At 40.9% G+C, this 20,908-nt stretch overlaps 1 protein-coding gene across 9 annotated transcripts in view; it reads right to left on the bottom strand.

Annotated features, from left to right (window-relative positions):
• The window catches only part of PFKP (phosphofructokinase, platelet), a 295,600-nt gene that overhangs the window by 66,818 nt on the left and 207,874 nt on the right, over positions 1 to 20,908 (bottom strand). For 6 of the 9 annotated variants that reach the window (XR_003854471.1, XR_003854472.1, XM_029588549.1 and 3 more), the window contains exons 15-18: positions 17,812 to 17,899; positions 15,773 to 15,925; positions 2,239 to 2,403; positions 1,731 to 1,792 (exon numbers count right to left, since the gene is read on the bottom strand). Coding sequence is in view for 7 of the 9 variants with exons in the window: in XM_029588549.1 (XP_029444409.1) it covers positions 1,731 to 1,792; positions 2,239 to 2,403; positions 15,773 to 15,925; positions 17,812 to 17,899 (468 nt within the window). In the remaining 2 variants the exon portion in view is untranslated. Of the gene's footprint in view, positions 1 to 1,730; positions 1,793 to 2,238; positions 2,404 to 11,207; positions 11,361 to 15,772; positions 15,926 to 17,811; positions 17,900 to 20,908 lie in introns of all 9 variants that reach the window. The other 3 variants (XM_029588554.1, XM_029588548.1, XM_029588551.1) reach the window with 1 other exon arrangement.

Here is a 20,908-nt window from a genome sequence, read left to right as displayed (position 1 = left end):
AGCATCAAAAGTATGCAGGTATTTTAGGTCTCACACGTACATTTACACACAGATAAAAGAGGTTGTTAAGAAGTGTTCTGGACTGGGCCAAGCCTTATGCATACAAGTTATTTTATGAGACTTACAGGCATACATTTGTCAACTTCTTCATGTAATAGCTAATTATCTCACAAAAATGATATCAGATTTGTCTCTTGTTTACAATTGGTTGGGAGGGAGGACTGGGTGAATTGGGAGGAGTTCAGAGTGAAGAATTAGGCAGGTCTTGATGACCTGGTGAAGAACTGGGTGAAATTGTGGAGCTTTTGGCAAACTGATGATTTCAATTACGTGCGCATGTTTTAAAATATATCTACTTGTGCACATAAACAGGGTTTTACTCAGGATATGATTTTTTTCACACATAAAATATACGTGTTTTTAAAATAGGTAGGAAAAGCATGCATGTTCAATGCATTGCAGGTATTCACGCAGAATTATACACATGTACATACTGTATGTTTTAGGGATAAGCATACATGTATTTTATGATCTGTGCTTACCTCATATGCGCAGGTTATAAAATACTATTGTGGATCTATGCACGAGCATATGCACGCGTGTATGGGGTTGCGCAATTTTGTTTGAAAGTTACCCGCTTTGTCTGCTCTATTTTCACATGTTTTCGGCAAACTTCACCATCTCCCACAGCTTTGATGTAAGTTAAATATTTTGGACTTTTCTAAGAATATATTTTGTTGTTTTTTTAAAATGGTTGTTCTGTTACTGAAGGCAAGTAAAAAGATCACAAAAATATTGAACTTCTCCTATGGGCTTTTTTTTTTATGGCAAATGATTTAAATGCAGGGTTTTGCCAACATAGTGATCAAAAGGGCAGTGACCCCGTGATTCCATATTATACAACACTAGTAGGTATTATTGGCACCTTCCCAGTACCATGAAAAACCCTTGAGTTATTTTACCAGACCAAAATTCTGCTCTCCAAACTGACTAGCATTCACAGATCTGGAGCCAAGAGGTATTCTCTGCTACCGCTCAGGTCAACACTTAGGGCCTGATTTTAAAAAGCATTTATTCGAGTAAAAACCAGATTTACTGGAGTAAATTCACTTTACTTGAGTAAGTGGGTTTTTGAAAATTGCTACAATATATGCCATTGACTAGTCTATAGGATTTAATCACATAAGTGCACTTTACTTGAGTAAATGGCTTTTGAAAATTGCTACAATAGTAGCTACATTTACGCATGTAACTCCTTTTGAAAATTACCCCCTTAGTGGTCAACCTTAAGGTCTACATTAGCCAGGATCCAGAGGGAGCTGCAATTTTTGGCTCTTGGCTGTGGACCATGGCTGGGCAGAAATGGGAGGGGAGATTTAAAAATAGGGGGAAAAGCCCTGCTTAAAATAAAGGCTTATGGTGCCACAGACCAGTACAGCCAGTTCCAATTTAGCTGGAAGCCCAAAGAAGCAGGAGGAACCTACAAGACCAAAAGAATAAAATATATACTCTTTCCTTCAGTTTAAAACATTCTGTGTAGTTTATGCAGTTAGGACCAGATTACTAAAATTATACCATCCTGTAGAATTATATGAAAAATAATTAGTGGTGTAAAGCCAGATGTGAATATGCTATAATGTGATATTAAGGTACTCTTTTGGGACCTTTTTATCCTTTCTGACAGCTTCATTCACCCAACGATGTATTATGAAATGATTGGGGATGCCCACCTCAGTACAAGACCTCGCTGGATGCTGGTTTTCATCTTTTCAGTTAAATGTTCCACATTAGCCTAGAAATGGAACAAGTACAGCATGTAAAATAAGACAACACAAGTACAACTACTGCACATTACTTTAAAGTGTATTATATTTCTAATCAAATTTTAAGTTTATACGTCACCCTTCAAAAAATTATTTCCCTGATTTCCCAGATTTCAAAATTCTGCTTTCCCATATTTCTGCAGAAAAGCATTTCCTCTGTTAAAAAATATTTTCTAAGACCTCCCTTGCTCCATCCTTCTTCCTTCCCTCCATCTGCCATCTCGTTTTGGCTAAAACAAAAGCTGTCGGTGCACAAGGGATAAATACAGCAGGTCAGCATTTAGGGAAACTCCTGCACTGTTGCTTAAGTGATGGTGCAAAAGAAAAGATCTACCTCAATAGCAGTTAACAGAAAATCCATAAAACACCACCTCAAAGCACTCCGACCATGAGCCTAAGCAAGAGAATTTCCTACCTGCAGATCTCGGATATCAAACGGTTCTTCAAACACGTAGGCCGCGTCGGCCCCAGCAGCAAGAGCCCCCATGTTGGCCAGGTAACCACAGTAACCTCCCATGGTCTCGATGATAAAGACGCGACGCTTCGTCCCGCTGGCAGACTGCTTGATGCGGTCGCAGGTCTAAGCACAACCCAACGGCATGCCAAAAGGTACAAAGAGCAAACAAGTTACTCCCTGCCAATACTTTATAATCTACTTTGAAAAAAATAAGATAACCAGCTGTCAATGAGGAGTCAAATTTGGTTGCACTGTTCATTTTTTTTCTTTTTTTTTAGTCTCTATCAAGTTTTCAAGAAAATAAAGCAAAAGAAGACCATTGGCCAGCTTAATACCTCAAGGTAATGGTTTTCTCCATTTTTAGGAGCAGGCTCCCTGCTTAGAGACACATTTTCAATTTTTATTACAGTTTTTCAGAACTGCAGCATAATGGAACTCAGGCTTCAACAATTTGTTAAGTAATGATGGATAGATATATCTGTCCTATAAACGAAGTTCTAACGAAATACTAAAATTTAGCTTACACAATAATATTAATATATAAAGGCTAAAGAATGAGGCCACTGGTCCCTAAATGACAGAATTTTCCATTGAGCAGGATTATTTTAATTAAAGAGACCAATAAATCCAGGTGAATATTCTTCATCCTTAATTTTAAGCTTATTGACTATAGTTACAGAATTGGTTCAGTTGAAAAAGACCATAGATCCAGGTAACTGTAAAAACTGAAAAAAAACAAAAACAGTTGTATTTAAATACAGAGCATATAGATAAAAAGCACTCCAAGCTGCCTGCATCATCTGATAATAAGCACGCTGAAATACAAATAAAACTACTGTAACATGTCTGTATTTGAATGCCAGAAATCTGAAAAGTAAGCCTAGAGAGTTTGAATGTATAGTGCTAAAGGAAGATAGACATAATAAAAAAAGTTGGAGACCTTGTTAAAAGAGAATAGCCAATGGGACTCTGTGATACCATGGTACAAATTATATTGAAATGACAGAACAGATAAAATTGATGAATGGATGGCATTATATTTAAGGATGGCATAGAGTCAAGCAAGATATAAGTTTTGCAGGAAATAAACTGCACCCTGGAATCTTTATGGATAGAAATTCTAAGGGGAAAAGGGAAGAGTATAGTAGTGGGGATAAATTACCACCTGCCAGTCGAGGATGGGGAACAGACAGAAAATGATAACAGAGGTTAGGCTGGCTAGTATAATGGGCAACACAATAATAGAAGACTTCAATTACCCGAGTATTGATTGGGTAAATGTCACATCAGGACATGCGAGGGAGATGAAGTTCCTAGATGCCATCAATGACTGCTTCATGCAGTAATTGGTCATGGAACCGAGAGGAGGAACCATATTAAATCTAGGTCTCAGTGGCAGACAGGACCTGGTGCAAGAGATAAAGGTGGTAGATCCACTTGGCAACAGTGATCATAATGCAATATAATTTGACAATCACTGAAGGATAAGGAAAACTACTGCAGTAGAATTTAACTATAAAAAAGAAGACTGATAAAATGAGGTAATAGGTTAAGAAAAAAACCTGAAAAGTGCAATCCACAAGGTTAAAAACTTGCAGGAAGTATGGACACAATTTTAAATTACCATTCTAGAGGCCCAGACAAAATGTATTCCATGCATTAAAAAAAGGTCAAATGAAAGACAAATAACTGCCAGCATGGTTTAATAGTGAGTTGAAAGAGGCAATTAAAGACAAAAGGGCATAATTAAAAAAATGAAAAGCAGACACAAATGAAAAAAACAGGGAAAAGCATAAACACTGGCAAGTTAAGTGTAAAAAAAATAATTAAGCAGACTAAAATAAAATTTGAAAAGAAGCTTGTCACAGAAATAAAACCAAATAATAAAAACGTTTTCAAGTACATTTGAAGTAAAAATCCTGTGAGGGAGTTAGTCAGGTCACTAGATAACCAAGGTGTAAAAGGGATGGTCAAGGAGGACAAGGAAATAGCAGAAAAACTAAATGTATTTTTTGCCTCAGTCTTTACTAAGGGGGATGTAGAGGCCATACCCATGTTGGAAATATTTTTTGTTTTGTTTTTTTTTAAAATTTATTCTTTATTGAAATATAACATTTTAAACAAATGAAATAATCAAGAATTCCAAGGTAAACAAAATCTCACATCATTATCGAATCTCATTTCTAAGGATATCTAGCCCACATCTAGGGGGAGTGAGAGGGTGGGACAGATATACTGATACATTTCTAATTACAACCAATTTCTTATACAGCCACTGTATCTACTGATGTCTTGTCCCTTAGGAATCGCTCTAAATGCAATGGATCAGTGAACACAAACTTATTATTTTGATACATTATTTGACACTTACAGGGGAATTTCAAATAGAAACTAGCTCCTATATCTAGCACTGATTGTTTATAGGACAAGAACTGTTTTCTACGTGCTTGTGTAGCACAAGAAACATCAGGAAAGACCTGTATCTTCTGGCCACAAAAATTCTGGTCTTTAAATTGAAAATATTTTGAGAAGAATAGGTCTTTCTCTTGTCTTAAAGAAAAAGATATTAATAACGTTGCTCTAGAAGGTATATTATCCATGGAGTCCTCTAAAAAAGTAGAGACCCCAGGACTTTCCATAATATCAATTCCTCCTTCCTGTGTCAATAATGTTCTTCCTTTTGGGATATAATACATCTTAGAAAGTAAAGGAATCTGTGTAGAATCATAGGATAATATCTCAACTACATATTTTTTATATAATTCAAAAGTGGAAATATTGATGACCGAGTGACTAGATGGAATCACTGTGAAGCTGGAGAATACATAAACTGAAATTGACAGACTAAAGAATAACAAATTACCAGGTTAAGATGATATTCACCCTAGGGGTCTGAAGGAACTAAAAAATGTAACTACAGACCTGTTTCTGGTGATTTGCAACCTATTATTTAAAACAGCCATGGTACCAGAAGAAAGGAGAATGGCCACTGTGATTTCAGTTTTAAAAAAGGGCCTCAAGGGTGATCCAGGAAACTACAGCCCGGTAAGCCTGACATTGGTGCTAGGGAAAATGGTTGAAGTTATTCATAAAAAAAAATTACTGATACTATAAATAATCATGGTTTGATGGAGGAAAGTCAACATGGGTTTTGCTAAGGGAAGTCTTGTCTCACCAATTTACTAGATTTTTTTGAGGGTATACATTTATTTATTTATTTACAATCATTTATAGACTGCTCATAAAGAAAATCTCCTCTTGAGCAGGGTACAATTTAATATAAAACATAAAATTGCAAGCAATAAAACACTTACTTAGATATTAAAACAAAACATATTAAAACAGTATGGGTATAGCCTCGATATTCCCTTTAGTAAAGACTGAGATACATCTTCAATTGTTTTCAATACTGTTTATAATCTACCATGGCACGTAGCTAGGTGGAGCTCATTCCAAAGGGCTGGAGCCACTATTGGGAACACTTTTGACCCTGTAGTTTGAAGATGATATTCTTTGAAATAAACATGCAAATAAAAGGGAGCCAGTTGATATATGTATTTGGATTTTTAGAAGACATTTGGCAAAGTCCTTCATGAGGAACTCCTTAGGAAATTGGGAGGTCATACTACTAGATGCTAGAGATTAAAAATGGCGCCGACCATCCAGTGCTCCTACCATGTGACAGGGGCTGGCCAATGGCACAGATACCCTGCCGCATGGTAAGGGCAAAGGGCCATCGTCGCCATTTTTATTAGTGGCAGCCGACAGCCCAAGAGCGGGAGATCGCTCCCGGGACCACCAGGTAATTTTAAAACGTTTTGGGGGGGATCGGGAGGGTGGGGGAAGCTAAGGGTGCGGTTTTAAAAGGTCGGGGTGGGTTTAGGGGTTGTTTTAGTGTGCCATTTTCCCGCCCTCCTCCCAAAATGATAAGAGAACCCCACGAACAATTTCCTGGGGTTTTCCTATCGATTTTGGGGAGCCCCCGATTTCTGACGACTTTGAAAATATCATATGATATTTTCAATCGTCAGAAATACGATTCACATCCCTACTAGATGCACAGGCCTATTCTGGATTGGTAACTGGATAAATGACAGGAAACAGACTGTAGGACTAAATGGTCAGTTTTCTGAATGGAGAAAGGTCTTTAATGGAGTACCTCAGGGGTCTATACTAGGCCCTATGATATTTAGCATACTCATAAATAATCCGGAGAAAAGAATAACAATTGAGGTGACGAAATTTGCAGATGACACAAAACGGTAGCTGATAAGACCTGCAAAAGGACTTTGTAAGAGACTAGGAGACTGAGTTTCTGAATAGCAGATGCATTTTAATGTGGACAAATGCAAAGTAATGCATGTAGGGAAAAATAATCCCAACTACAGATACATGATGTTGGGTTCCATGTTAGGAGTCCCGGAAAAAGGACCTCGGAGTCCTTGTGGACAATACCTTCAAATCTTCAGCTCAGTATGTGGCGGTGGTCAAAAAGGTAAATAGAATGCTAGGAATTATTTGGAAAGTAATAGAGAATAAAACAGAATATCATAATGCTTTGTACAGATCCATGGTACGACCACACCTTGAGTATTGGGTACAATTCTGGTTGGCCCATCTTAAAAAAAGACAGAGCAAACACAGCAAAGATACAGAGAAAAACAACACAAATGATAAAAGCTATGGAAAAGTTCCTTTTTGGAGAAAGGCTAAACAGATTTGGCTCTTTAGTTTTGAAAGAATGATGACTGAGAAGGAATATGACTGAAATTTATAAAATCATGAGTGGGACAAAACTGGTAAATACGGAACGGTTATTTACCCTTTCAAACAACACTAGACTTAGGGGACACTCCATGGATCTATCAAGTAGCAGGTTTAAAATAAATTGTAGGAAGTATTTTTTACTCAGTGTAAATCAAGTAATGGAATCTGTTGCCAAAAGACGTAGTCAAGGCAAGTAACATTGGGGGTTATTTTCCAAGCCGCGTTATGGGCTTTTTGCATGCGTTAAGGCATTTTCGCATGCGAAAATCACCATAACGCATGGTGCGATGCTAATTTGGAAAAGGGGAAGGGGTTTGGGGCGGGATTGCTGTCCAAGTTTTAACGCAAGGTTGAGAGAACATTGTACAAATCTCATCTTTGTGCGAGTTTCCTCACTCCAAAGGACATCAAATCTTCACAAGAGAGCACTGTTCTGTTCGTACGTCTCACTCTGAATGTCAAAGTAGCCCTTAACCCCTACACTACTCCCTAAACCTCACCTCGAGTTACTAGGTGGGCCTCATATAGAGGTATAAATACCTAACTACTAGAAGGGTCTTTCTCTCTCTCTCACCACTGTCAGAATTTCTTATGTTTTTATCAAGTCCAGCTTTTTCTAAAAATTCAATTTCTTATTATCTTGACTCTGCATTGTTTATATGGAATAAGATACAATCTAAAAGGTGAATTTTATAAGCCTGGCATGCACCAAAACCGGGAAATAAGTGCATAAGTTGGGCCCGGTGCATGCCAAGTGGATTTTAAATGCTGCCTGAGACACGCGTACTTGCCATTATGTATACAAATGAAAAGTTCCAAAAAAATGGGCGGGGCTGTGAGCATTGTCTGTACGGGGCATGGGTTTTCCTGAATTTAAACTTGAAGTTTCTGCGTAAATACTTACGCGCACAGGTGCGTGTCAGGGTCCCCTGCATTGTAACTTTACTTCTGCTATGGATGATGTGTAAGTTGTAAAACAGAAAAATTCTAGGCAGAACAGCAGGATTTTAAAGGTCAGCAATAACACACATATACGTGTATATATTATAAAATGGCCTCGTCCCAGGGCGCAAGCCGATGAACGTGCACAGATATGCACCAGCCCGCCTGTTTAGAAGTCGTCTCATGTACTTCATGTGTAGGCCTTACATAGCCTGTAAAGACTACTCATTTATTTCAACAAATCTCCCAAGCATAAACCCTCTGACTCTTGATCTCAACAGTAAGCCGCACCCTGCAGCTGTCTCAGGGTGTCAAGGCTTAAAAGATTGGCAATGCGCTTTAAACTCTGGAATAAAATTGCAAAGTAGGACACACGAAAAATACTAGAATTAAATATATGTAGATTTGAGGTTCATTGCTGTAATATATTTCATTGCTCGGGATGCCAAATGTTACTGTTTTGCCCTAGTAACAGGTAGACTTACTAAAAAATGAGACTGCTTTAAAGATATGTCTCGCTGACCACCTGCACAACCCTTTGCCACACCAACTTAAAGGTAGATGAATAAATAACATTTAGAAATTACAGTGGAGAGATCTTTTGGATGTAGCCAAAACTGAATGACAGATACTTCTAATAGGGCCTGAAAGTCTGCTTATTGTCAATAAAAGGAATTTCAGTAAAAGAGTACTTTCAATGTAAAAAATGAAACACTACAAATTCAGAAGATAATTTTCAAAGGGACTTCTGCAGGCAACATTGTGCTTTACCCAGAGAAATGGCCCATTGGAAAACTGCACAACTGATGCACATGTAAAATTATGCACACATATAGGGCCGGATTTTAAATGCCCTGCGCTCGTAAATCCGGCCGGATTTACGCGCCCAGGGCCCTCGCGCACCGGCGCGCCTATTTTGCGCGTAAAAGGGGCGGGGAGGGGTGTGTCTGGGGCGGGACCGGGGTCAGGGGGTGGTTCAAGGCGGGACTGGGGGCATGGTGCCGGCCGGGGGCGTGGTCGAGGCCTCCGGACCAGCCCCCGGGTCGGGTGATGGCGCGCCAGCAGCCCGCTGGCGCACGCAGACTTACACCTGCTGAAAGCAGGCGTAAATCTGGCAACAAAGGTATGGGGGGTTTAGATAGGGCCGGGAGGGTGGGTTAGGTAGGGGAAGGGAGGGGAAGGTGGGGGGAGGGCGAAGGAAAGTTCCCTCCGAGGCTGCTCTCCTTGCGCGCGCCGACCCCGGATTTTATAAGATACGTGCGACTACATGCGTATCTTATAAAATCCAGCGTACTTTTGTTCGCGCCTGGTGCGCGAACAAAAGTACGCCCTCGCGCAAATTTATAAAATCTACCCCATATTGTATGTGAATGCTTTTACGTGCATAACGAAGAACATCTCTGACAGCTATGTTGTTCAAGTACACTTCCAGCATTGCTGTCAGCTCAAAGCTGGAAGCAGCCAGCAGCGGGTAAAACAGTACTACTCTCCCAGCTACAGTTTGGGGAGGAGAAGGGTACAGTTGAGGTTGTAGGAGGATGGGATGCAGGGCAGAAGGGCTTAGCAAGATCACATTATATTGTAGAGGAAGGGGAGTCCAGCCTCAGTCGCTATGATCTGAATCTCTTTTTTTTTTTTTTTAATTCTCATGGTTATGATGGTTGAGAGGGGCATTGGTCACTAGCCCACAGTCCATGTAAATATTTTTGGGTGGGAAGGGCAGGGAGAATCAGGCCTCAAGGATCAGGAAGCTGCTTTTTTTTTTTTTTAATATATTTAACTTGCTATATTCTGAATGCAGCCGGATAAATACTAAGGGCCGGATTTTCAAACACTTATGCGTGTAGGTGGCCTTACGCGCGCCGGGCCTATTTTAAAAGGCCCGGCCACATGCGTGTAAGTCCCAGGGCTTCGAGAAAGGGGGGCGTGTCGGGGGGCGGGCCCGGTCGTCGCGGCGTTTCGGGGGCGTGTCGGCAGCGTTTTGGGGGCGGGTACGGGGGCGTGGCTACGGCCCGGGGCGGTCCGGGGGCGTGGCCGCGCCCTCCGTACCCGCCCCCAGGTCGCGGCCCGGCGCGCAGGAGGCCCGCTGGCGCGCGGGGATTTACGCCTCCCTCTGGGAGGCGTAAATCCCCCAACAAAGGTAAGGGGGGGGTGTAGACAGGGCCGGGCGGGTGGGTTAGGTAGAGGAAGGGAGGGGAAGGTGAGGGGAGGGCGTTAGAGGATTCCCTCCGAGGCCGCTCCGATTTCGGAGCGGCCTTGGAGGGAACGGGGGTAGGTTGCGCGGCTCGGCGCGCGCCGGCTATACAAAATCCATAGCCTTGCGCGCGCCGATCCAGGTTTTTAGCAGATACGCGCGGCTCCGCGCGTATCTACTAAAATCCAGCGTACTTTTGTTTGCGCCTGGAGCGCAAGCAAAAGTAGGCTATTCGCGCTCCTTTTAAAATCCGCCCCAATAAGCGCACATAGGGCCAGATTTTATAACATGTGTGCGGGTATAGATTTGTGCAACCTGCGTGCACTGAGCTGAGCAGCCTGCCTCCGTTCCCTCCAAGGCCACTCCGATTTCGGAGCGGCCTCGGGGGGGAACTTTCCTTCCGCCCCCCTCCCCCCCACATCTTCCCCTCCCTTTCCCTATTTAACCCGCCCCCCAGCCCTAACTAAACCCTGCCCGGTGGCTGTTCCGGAGACCTCGGTTCCGCCCCCAGAACACACCTGGGCTGGCACTCCGCCCATGGCCCCGCCCCCGGAACGCCCATTTTTCAAGCCCCTGGACTTACGCGCGTCCAGGGGCTTGCGCCCGCCGCCAAGCCTATGCAAGATAGGCTTGGCGCGGACAGGGGGAGGAGGGGGAGGTTTTCGGGGGTTGTGCACGTATCTTATGCGCGCAACCCTTTGAAAATCTACCCCATATTGAGCACTCTCTGGCTAAAGTTACGCATACAAGTCTGGTCAGGAAAATAGCAGTCCTAACTTTGTTCAAATATATATTCAGCAGAATTGTTCCTGCTGAATATCCATGAAAAGTTATGCATGTAACTTTCCCCGAATAAATTTGCCACTCGCTGGCTTTCTGAATATTGACCTCATTGTTTTATTATGACATATCTGTAAATAAATCAGGTTTTATGATGTTAGTTTATGCATGTTATTGAATTTTTTGTGTACATATAAAAAAAACCCAAATCTATCTATCTATATATATAGATATATTATCTTACCTCCATAATAGCATTGAGGGCAGTGTCAGCACCAATACTAAAGTCGGTGCCTGGCACATTGTTGCTAATAGTGGCGGGTATTGTACACATAGGGATGCAGAACGCCTGGTGGCTGGTGCGTGCCTCAGCCAACTGCAGCAAACTTTCATAGGCCTGAAGCAGCAGTACAAAGGTAATTAGCAATACATTATGTCTGACTTAGCTATAAGTTAGCATGCTCTCTGTTAAGTGGCTCCTTGAGTGCGACAGGAGGTTTGGCTTCCCATTGGCAAAAAAAAAAAAATTTGAAATTTTGAAATTAAGCTGGGGAAAAAAAATGTTCTATCCTGTGAAATGCACCAATATGCAAAACCACTAGGCAATGTAGTAAGGCTAGTGAGACACAGATAAATATCCTTTTGAAATGGTCCAAATATTTTTTCTGTCGTGTGAGAAAGTATGCCAAGTGCCAAAATCATGGCTCTGGCATTTTATTTTTACAGGGGCTGCATGCTTACAATTGGAAGATAATGTTACAACAGTGCACCGGGGTCGCATTGGAGCAATCCTCTGCTGAAAAAAGTGTGAAAGGTTATTCCATGTGTTAATGGAAAGTTAAAGAGTCCAGAAGGATGCAGAAAGGCTGCAAGGTGTTAGCAGAGGTAAGCGATTCATACCGCATTAGTGGGTTTGAAAAGAACTCTTCAGGAAGAAGTTACTTTTATGGCCTATCTATGCTAATGAGATACGTCCGGAAAGGACAAGCATGTCAAAACCCTGAAGACAATCTGTCCAACTCATCGGGCATATTTTGTTCTCACCTATTTATGAGTGCCAAAAGGCAGATGGAAGCAACTTTGCTGGCCCTGAAAAAGATGGGCATCAATACGAAAAATTAAGTAGTCAGGGTTTTGCTCTAATACAATCCAAATACACAAGGTCTTGATGTGCAGTCATCATGTAACCATAGGAGGGACAGTCACACATCCAATGGGCTACAGAAGGACAGGCCACAGCATAAAGCAGTTTGGCAGGTGCAAGCAACTGAAACCCTTTCCTCATTTGTATATAGCATATAAGAAGAAATTAAATTTACTTTGCCCTATAAATTACATTGGATAAAGTGAATTCTATATATTTCTCTTAGGTGTAGTTTGCTTAGTACTGTTAGGTTAGCTCTTACAAATTACACATTTTTTGGCCAATTCTGTTGGCAGTTAAAGCAATCAAAAAAATTAGGACACATCTGTCAATCTCCGAGCAGGCTGGCATTTAAAACTCCTGACTTAAGTTTCCATTAGAAAGCGTGGCTCAGTTAATGAAGGTTCTGCTGGTCCCTTTCAGTGACCTCTGCAAGCATCACACCTGTTTGTATACCCCTGGGCAACAGAGTTAGGGAAAGGTTTTCATAAATGGTGTGTGACCATAATAAAAAGGCAAACTGTTCCTTTTTAAGAGTGTGAAAATAAAACAAAAATCAATATACTAAAAGAAAAAGGTGATACAGGAATAAAACAAAACAGCTTCTATTTTGAAGAATCTCATGTTGCTATCTTGATGTAACTTATTACTACCCAATTAAATTTTCCATACATTGTCAAGGGATCTTCTCACCTTCGAGGGTATCAGTGTACTTGCCCGTCTGGCTATGGACTATACAACTTTATGCTTTCTGGCATCCTTAATGGAGTGAAATGTGTGAGTTTTCTCTGTTTATTCCTGTGTGTCAGACTGGCCACTATATTCTGCCGACATGACCTACTGCATCTTTCGACTATTTTGATTCTACCTATAGATTAGTCTTTAAAAGGCGGAGGCGGGGTGGGTGGGTGAAAGGCACCCATGCCCTAGATGTCATTTTATTCTCTGCTTGGAACCTAGTGGGCTGCACGTGACACGCTCAGTGGGTGAGACAGCTAAAAAGGAAAACACCAGTGTGATCTAATCCTCTCAGCCAGCCCAGGTCTCAGTGCACATTCAGCTCCAACAGCATTCTCACATTAGGACCCAGCATTCCCACAAGGCTACAATTATGCATACAAACATGGTCTTATTTTCCTTAAAATAAGAACAATCTAAAAGCAGAAACCCAAACCAAGCACCAGGCAGCAGTTTAAAGCATACAAACCTTGGTTTTTCTTCAGAAGACATTGAATCATTTCCAGGCAACTGGAACTCTGTGAAACCCTCTTAAGATGAAAAGAGCAGGTCTGTTCACAGAGTTATGCGGGAATTGCAAAGGAGACCATTCTCATTAGGGCGAGTGAGACTCATCTTTCTCCTTCAGAAGGTCATTTTCACAGCCATTCAACCGGGTAAACTGGCCTTAGAAATCCGCCCTCCTCTGCCCAGCTAAAGAATAAGCACAGACTTCCATAGTCTGCGTACCTTCAGCTGGGTTAAAAAAAGGGGCGAGGAGGACAGCGCACATACATGAGATACTCAAAAGTGCATCCTTCTCCTTGGCTATCTGCACAAATAGTGGCTGCAAAGTATGCTGGTATTTTTTGCACTCCTGCCTTATGCTAGCCAATTTTCAAATTAGCTGTGAAGTACCCGCATGCGCTGCAACTCCACTGGTTTCGTTGCCCTCAAATTATTATTTCAGCAATAGGTAGAAACAGCAAAATCTGTGGAGAATACAAAAGACCTTGCTGCATCCCCACACTCAGCTGCAAAATCAAGAATGTGGGTACGAGACCCTCCTACAGATACCCGAGTCTCAAATAGAAGATGAGGGTATCCGATAGATTGCTACATCTTCATCATGATTTTTAAGAGCTAATTAAATATTCTGTAATCACGGTGATTTGGTTTTAAAAACTGAAAGGAGAAATAATTCCCCATGAATTAGTCTCATATGAACTCTTCAAATTTCTGTTATTACATAATACAGATATGCAAATGTCCATTTTAAGGTCAGACACTGTTCGTCCTTAAACTGAGTCTGATCACTGTACATTGCCATGACCACCACCATCTAAATACAACTTCTGTTCTAATACCCAACTGCTACTCCAGAAGACAGAATGTAGCTTTCTCAAGACCACCCAGAGTATCTCATCTTTGCATGTGACTGCCCTATGGAAAACAGTCTTCATCCTCTAATATCTCAACCATGACCACTTACACCATGATCTCTTCTCTTGCAGGTAAAATGTTCCTAACCAGTAAATATTTACCATTTCAGCTTTTCTGCCTCTTACTATGGAGCACAAGCTTCTACATGACATCTTTAAGCAATTAGAACCTGGTTAATTTTCTTCACAGTGGTAATCACAAGACAGACTTTAACTCCTTTCTTCACCAAGAGCAATTCCTCCAGTCCAGCCACAGCAGATGTTATGTCCTGATTCCTCTCTTACCCAGCACAGCAAGCATGGTTTATACTGTATATACTAACTCCCACTCTTGATTCTCCTTCCTGAGGTCAGCTTCTATAAGAGATCTCCAAGGCCATACCTCTTACGGCATGGTGACAATGTTGACCCTATAATCTATGCACTGTGGTACAGAACATCCACATTTGGTTGGGAATGGCAGGATAGAAATGAACTGGAGAAAGGCAGATAGTTGTACCCAACAGGGCTAACTCTACTTGCTACAGAGAACTGTAAGATTGAATCTATGGTAGAAAAGGTTTGTTTTCCAGCCCTTAGCAAGAGACCTCAGTTTGTCATATACATCTTTCTAAAGAAGCTAGAGGTGTCTTCCAGTGAAAGGCCGGAACAACAACATAATAATAATTTCAAAAGGTATGCATGCTTTCAAGCTATTTCAGTTTTATGTTGCATGCTTTCAAATACATTTTTATAAAACGGATCTGCCAATAACCTTTGATAAAACTGATAATTTCACATATCAGTGTCACCCAGCTATGCCTTTAAATCTTCTTAGCGCTTGACAAGCACAACAAAAGTAATGAAACAACCAAATTTACATCCTGCTTTATTAAGACAGTGAATTCCACTTGAAAGTTTTTATTTTCAAAATAATTAAATTTATGAGGATATTCTGCTATTAAAATAAAACATTTTATATTTTGCTTTAAAGAAATTTGTGGAAGAGGAATTCACTATCCTTATTTGCTTACTTGGCTGGCCAAGTAATATCTAAAAAGCAACCAATATACTGCTGGACAATGCTGCTCTTCATACTATACCATGATATTCTATAAGCAAGCTTCAAAAGAACATATGTTAATAGAAGGCAGACTGAGCAAAGCAAAAAGGCAAGCTGCATGCACAAGCACCACTTATCACAATCACCCGTAGGTAACAGAATTTATATACCAGCACCAGAAATTTGCTTTGGTCTTAAAAGATAACCTTTTATTCATTGATTAAATGATGTAAAAAAATTATAATTTCCCAACATGGTTAATAAAGAAAGCAATGTAGGTGATCTGACAAGTATGATTTTTTATATGATATATAGGAACCTGTCTGAAGCAAGCATTTAATATTTGCAAAGTTCACTTCTGGTGAACTGGAATGTAAAAATCTCTAGCCCTTGGGAAGAGTTATCGTGAGCTTTATTCAAAGTGAAAGCCAGCATGCACAAGCACACACCCCCTACAGACTTACATCGGTTATAGTGTTCAGAGCAGTATCTGCACCAATGCTGAAATCGGAACCCGGTACATTGTTGGAGACAGTGGCAGGAACCATAACCATGGGAATACAAAACTCTTCGTATTTCTGACGGGCCACTGACAGTTCCAGCAATCCCAAGTAGGACTGAGGGTGCAGGCATGACACAGGGAGGGGGAAAAAAAGGACAAGGTTGTTTTGGAAATACCATTTCTGAATGAGCCACTGGGAAAGCCATTTTTACCACAGCACACAATTTCAGAACATAAAGGAGCAAGAGAGCACAATGCACTAATCTACTAATTAACAGATAAGAATTACACAATGAATATGACATCATGTATGTAGTAAAAGGTATTAAAGTCAATACAAAGATTAGCATTCTGTTAGTCTAATTACTACTCGGTACAAACAATGGCATAACAGTTATCAGATCTATTGGTAATACGAAAGAGAACTCAGATGTGTCCGAAAATTAATCTCTGGGGCATTTTTCGATTTTTGTCTTCATAGTTACAGAACAGAGGAGTCATTTCAGGGTACTGCCTCACTAGTGAGCTGAGATCTAGCTTCTACAGAAAATCCATTTAATTGGCTAAATGCTGCAGAACATGCCCTAACAAGGTCTGCAAATCCCTTCTTGTTTTGTCAAATACTGTAATGTATTTGGTATTACAAATTCTATAAAGTTGGCAGGTTCCTGGAATCCAGACTGCAAAGAGGTCAACTTCTGAGACAGGATGTCCACAGGCCTGGTATGTGGTAATGGACTATGGATTGGTCAACATTCAGTCGAAGGAGAAAATGGCAGTACTATAACCCCTCATTTAAACCCATAAAGTCTGATGACATGAGACGTAACCACCTTAATGTGGGGGGTATGATAGAGATATTCAAATATCTGAATGGCATAAATAGTGCAGAAATATCAAGCATGCTTCGATGGAAAAGAAGTTCTAGAACAAGGGGTAAGATTCAGTAGCAATGTAAGAAGGCTTTTCTTCATTAAAAAGACAGTGGATACCATGGAACACCATCCCAACAGAGGTGGTGGCCAAAAACAGTAAGGGGCAGATTTTAAATCGTTTATGTGCGTGGCCGGGCCTTACGCGTGCCGGGCCAATTTTCAAAGGGCCCGGCCACGCACTTAAACCCCTGGGACAAGTGTAAGTCCCTGGGTTCGTGAAAGGGGCAGTCCGGGGAGCGGGGCGGGGCTAGAGGCGCCTGGCACAGCGGCCATTTGCCGTTGAGCCAGGGGATCGCACGCCGGCAGGGTGCCAGCACGTGCAATTTGCTCCTGCTCAGAAGCAGTAGCACAAAGTAGGAACTAGGGAAGGCCCCGATGCGTCGCCGTGCGAATTTACAAAATTATTCCCCCCCTTGCGTGCACCGACCTGGAATTTTATAACATGCAAGGGGGGGGGAAATAATTTTGCAAATCTGCACGGCGACACATCGGAGCCTTCCCCAGTTCCCTGCCAGTCCGCTCCAATTAAGGAGCGGACTGGGAGGGAAATTACCAACCCCCTAGCCTGTCCTCCCTTCCCATTCCCCTAGCCTGCCCTCCCCCTATCCCTATACTAAATCCCCCTAAAATCTTTATCCTACCTTTTGCTACTGCTTCTGAGCAGGAGCAAGTTGACCAGGGGGCAAATATAGATCTTTGGTGATGTTATATTGTGATGTATGTTTATTTTATATAGTATCAGTTTGAATAATCCTTGGTTTAAATTTCTGTTAAGAAAGTCAATATTATGACTTGTAAGTCACCTAGCATAACTTGTATTATGTAGATGGCATATAAGTTTTCTTAAATAAGAGGAAATATGGGCATCAAGTAGAGTCTGTGGCATGCAAAAGGAAGGGAGCATGGGTAGGAGAGATGGACGTTGTGGTTATTTTCTGCCATCCTCTTCGATGTCTGTATGTCAGCCACAAATTTCATGTAAATCTAAACCATGTATCTTGGAAAAACAAAACAAAATAGAAGGCTTAATAGACCAGCATACTAAGATAGAAGGCAAGGAAAATACCTCAAATCCACCAATAATAAGCAGAGCGTTGATATTATGAGCACGTATCTCGTCTGCAATCTTTTCCAAATACTTTGCAGGAAGAGTACTGAAAAAAAGGCAGGATCAGAATTAAAGACTGCTCTGCATATCTGGTAACATTCTTCTTTGGAACTCTTCAAATCATTCAGGTAGACTTGGGGAAAGTCCGCGCTTATCCTTGGGAGTAGATCAACTAATAGGGATCTGCCAGGTACCTATGACTCAGAATAGCCACTGTCAGACACAGGATACTGGGCTTGATAGACCTTGGTCTGACCCAGCATGGCATTTCTTATGTTATTTGCAATAATGCTAAAAAATCTTGACAAATCTAATTACCAAATGCTGAGAGCACACTGCACTGAATGTTATAGCAAAAGAACTCAAAAGCAAGTTTGCTTACTGTAAAGGGGGTTTTCCATAGACAGCAGAATCAATTAGACATGAAACATGTGCGAGATTATCCAACGATTCTGAATGGACCCTTCTCTCCTAGCTCATAGAGCTTTTGTTCTAAAGAGCAAGCGTGGGTGCTCCCTGCGTGTGCTGCCTCGTGAGCCCCTCAGTCTATTTATTTACTTATCTAAAAGTGTTTATATTCCGCTTATAACAATAAAGTGTGCTAAGTGGATTACAATGCATAATTACACACAGTAATGAAATAAAACAATTTAAAACATAATAAAACAGGAAATGCAAATTACACACATAAAACAAAACAAAAGGTTCATGCTCAATGACAGTGCCAGGTATCAGGTGTTTATCAATACAGCTCAAATGCCTGCCTGCTTTCTAAACAAATTAATATCATTAACTGCACGAAAGACCAGGGGCAACGAGTTCCACGATATAGGCCCAGTGACAAAAAATGATCTTGAACATCTCACTCAGTCGTGTTGCTTTAACTGTAGGAATTGAAAGAAGGTTTTTATCTCCAGACCTCAACAGCCAAGATGGCACATATGTCCATAACTGATTTTAGAGGTAACTGGGCCTATCAAGTTTCAATGACTTATATACCAAAATTAAGATTTTTAACTTAATCCTATATTCAATTGGGAGCCAATGAAGCTCTTTCAGTATTGGTAAAATATGTTCCCAATGCTGGATCCCAGAAATCAAATGGACCACTGAGTTTTGCTATACCTGGAAGGCTCGAATTGACCGGAGGGAAGTCCTACAAATAAAGAGTTGCAGTAAACAAGGGTACACAGCACAAATGCTTGAACAACAGTTCAAAACCCAAAAGGGTTCGAGATCTATTTTAAATGTTTTAGAAGCCTAAGTTTAAAGTAATCTGATTTTAAGACATGTTGGGTGAGTTCCTTAAATGTAAACCTATTGTCAAATATGACATCAAGGTTATGGACTGAATCCTTAAGCAGAATAGTCACCCCAACATCAAAATTGAACTTATGTTATAAATAGTTAGAAAATCAGATTGCTCAGAAGACTGAGGCTGTTTGTTTTTCTAGGCAATCAAGACTTAAAAAACAAGAGCAATGAATTTGCCGCCTTTTTCAAGGAAAAAATTCAAATCGTATTAAAAAATCTCAATACACAGACCTTACAAAATATTGTTCTACCTAGTAATCCATCTGTGAATTGGTCAACATTTGATTCCATTTCATCGCTAGAAATAGCGAATTTAATAAAAAAAATGACACCGGCTAATCACTCCATGGACAAAATGCCGATCAATCACTTGAAGGTAGTGCGAGATATTATAGCCAAACCACTAGCTGATATTGTCAATCTATCACTAGAAGAAGGCACATTTCCTGACAGTCTGAAATGTGCAATGGTGAAACCTATTTTGAAGAAAACTAATCTGGATCCAGAAATCTTGACAAACTACAGACCAATTTCAATTCTTCCATTCGTGGCCAAATTGATTGAAAAAGTGGTCAACCGACAGTTAATGGACCACCTAGAAGAACATCAGCTGCTTTTCCCGGCCCAATATGGTTTTCGGAAAGCTCAGAATACAGAGACCCTGCTAATCTCACTACTTGATACCGTACAAAGAGGTTTCGACCAGAATACCTCCTATCTGTTGATTCTGTTGGATATATCAGCGGCGTTTGACACCATCAATCATGAAGTACTTATTTCTAGATTGAGCGAAGTGGGTCTTCAAGACAAAACATTAGATTGGTTTAAATCGTTTCTGGCCAATAGATCATACGTTGTTAAATTGGGAACAGCTGAATCCGAGGTAATTGATCTTCATACTGGAGTCCCTCAGGGTTCTTCCCTCTCACCAACTTTATTTAATATTTATATGGCCCCATTATGTAGATTCTTAGCGGGTCTGGGGCTGGTACACTACGTTTTTGCGGACGATATCCAGATATTGATACCCATAAAAGATTCTTTGTCAGCTACATTGAAACTCTGGGATGTCTATTATCAATCAATAAACCAACTTCTTACGCATATGTCATTAGCGCTAAACAATTCAAAAACCAAAATACTCTTTATCGGTAACAAGGTAACAGAGAAAGTAGAAAAGGACATCCTTAACTGTCTCCCTTTATATAAAATTCAATCTGAGGTAAGAGATTTAGGGTGTATGCTAGACTCTGAGCTTAAAATGAAATCTTCTGTGAAGGCTATCCTAAAAGACGGTTTTCACAAATTAAGAGTGTTAAGGAGATTAAAACCACTATTGCACTCAAATGATTTCCGGATTGTAGTCCAGGCATTAATTCTACCCAAGTTAGATTATTGTAATGCCCTATGGTTGGGTTTGCCCTCATCGACTATCCGTCCGCTGCAATTGTTGCAGAATGCCGCTGCACGGCTAATATCTGACACAAAAAAAATTTGATCATGTTTCCCCAGTTCTGATGGGTTTACATTGGTTGCCGGTTCAGTTCCGTATACAATACAAGTGCCTAACTTTAATACATAAAGCAATATATGGCACGAATTCGGAATGGCTGAATGCCTCCTTACGTATCCATGTCCCATCACGAAATTTGAGGTCCCTTGGGCAGGCCTTGTTGACCATTCCATCGCCCAAGCTGGCTCACCTTAGTTCAGTGAGAAAGAGGTCCTTATCTTTAGCAGG

This window comes from Rhinatrema bivittatum, chromosome 2, assembly GCF_901001135.1.
Source record: "Rhinatrema bivittatum chromosome 2, aRhiBiv1.1, whole genome shotgun sequence".
NCBI lineage: Eukaryota > Metazoa > Chordata > Amphibia > Gymnophiona > Rhinatrematidae > Rhinatrema > Rhinatrema bivittatum.
Note: the sequence above shows the minus strand (reverse complement) of the source record. Positions and strands in the feature narration are given on the sequence as shown.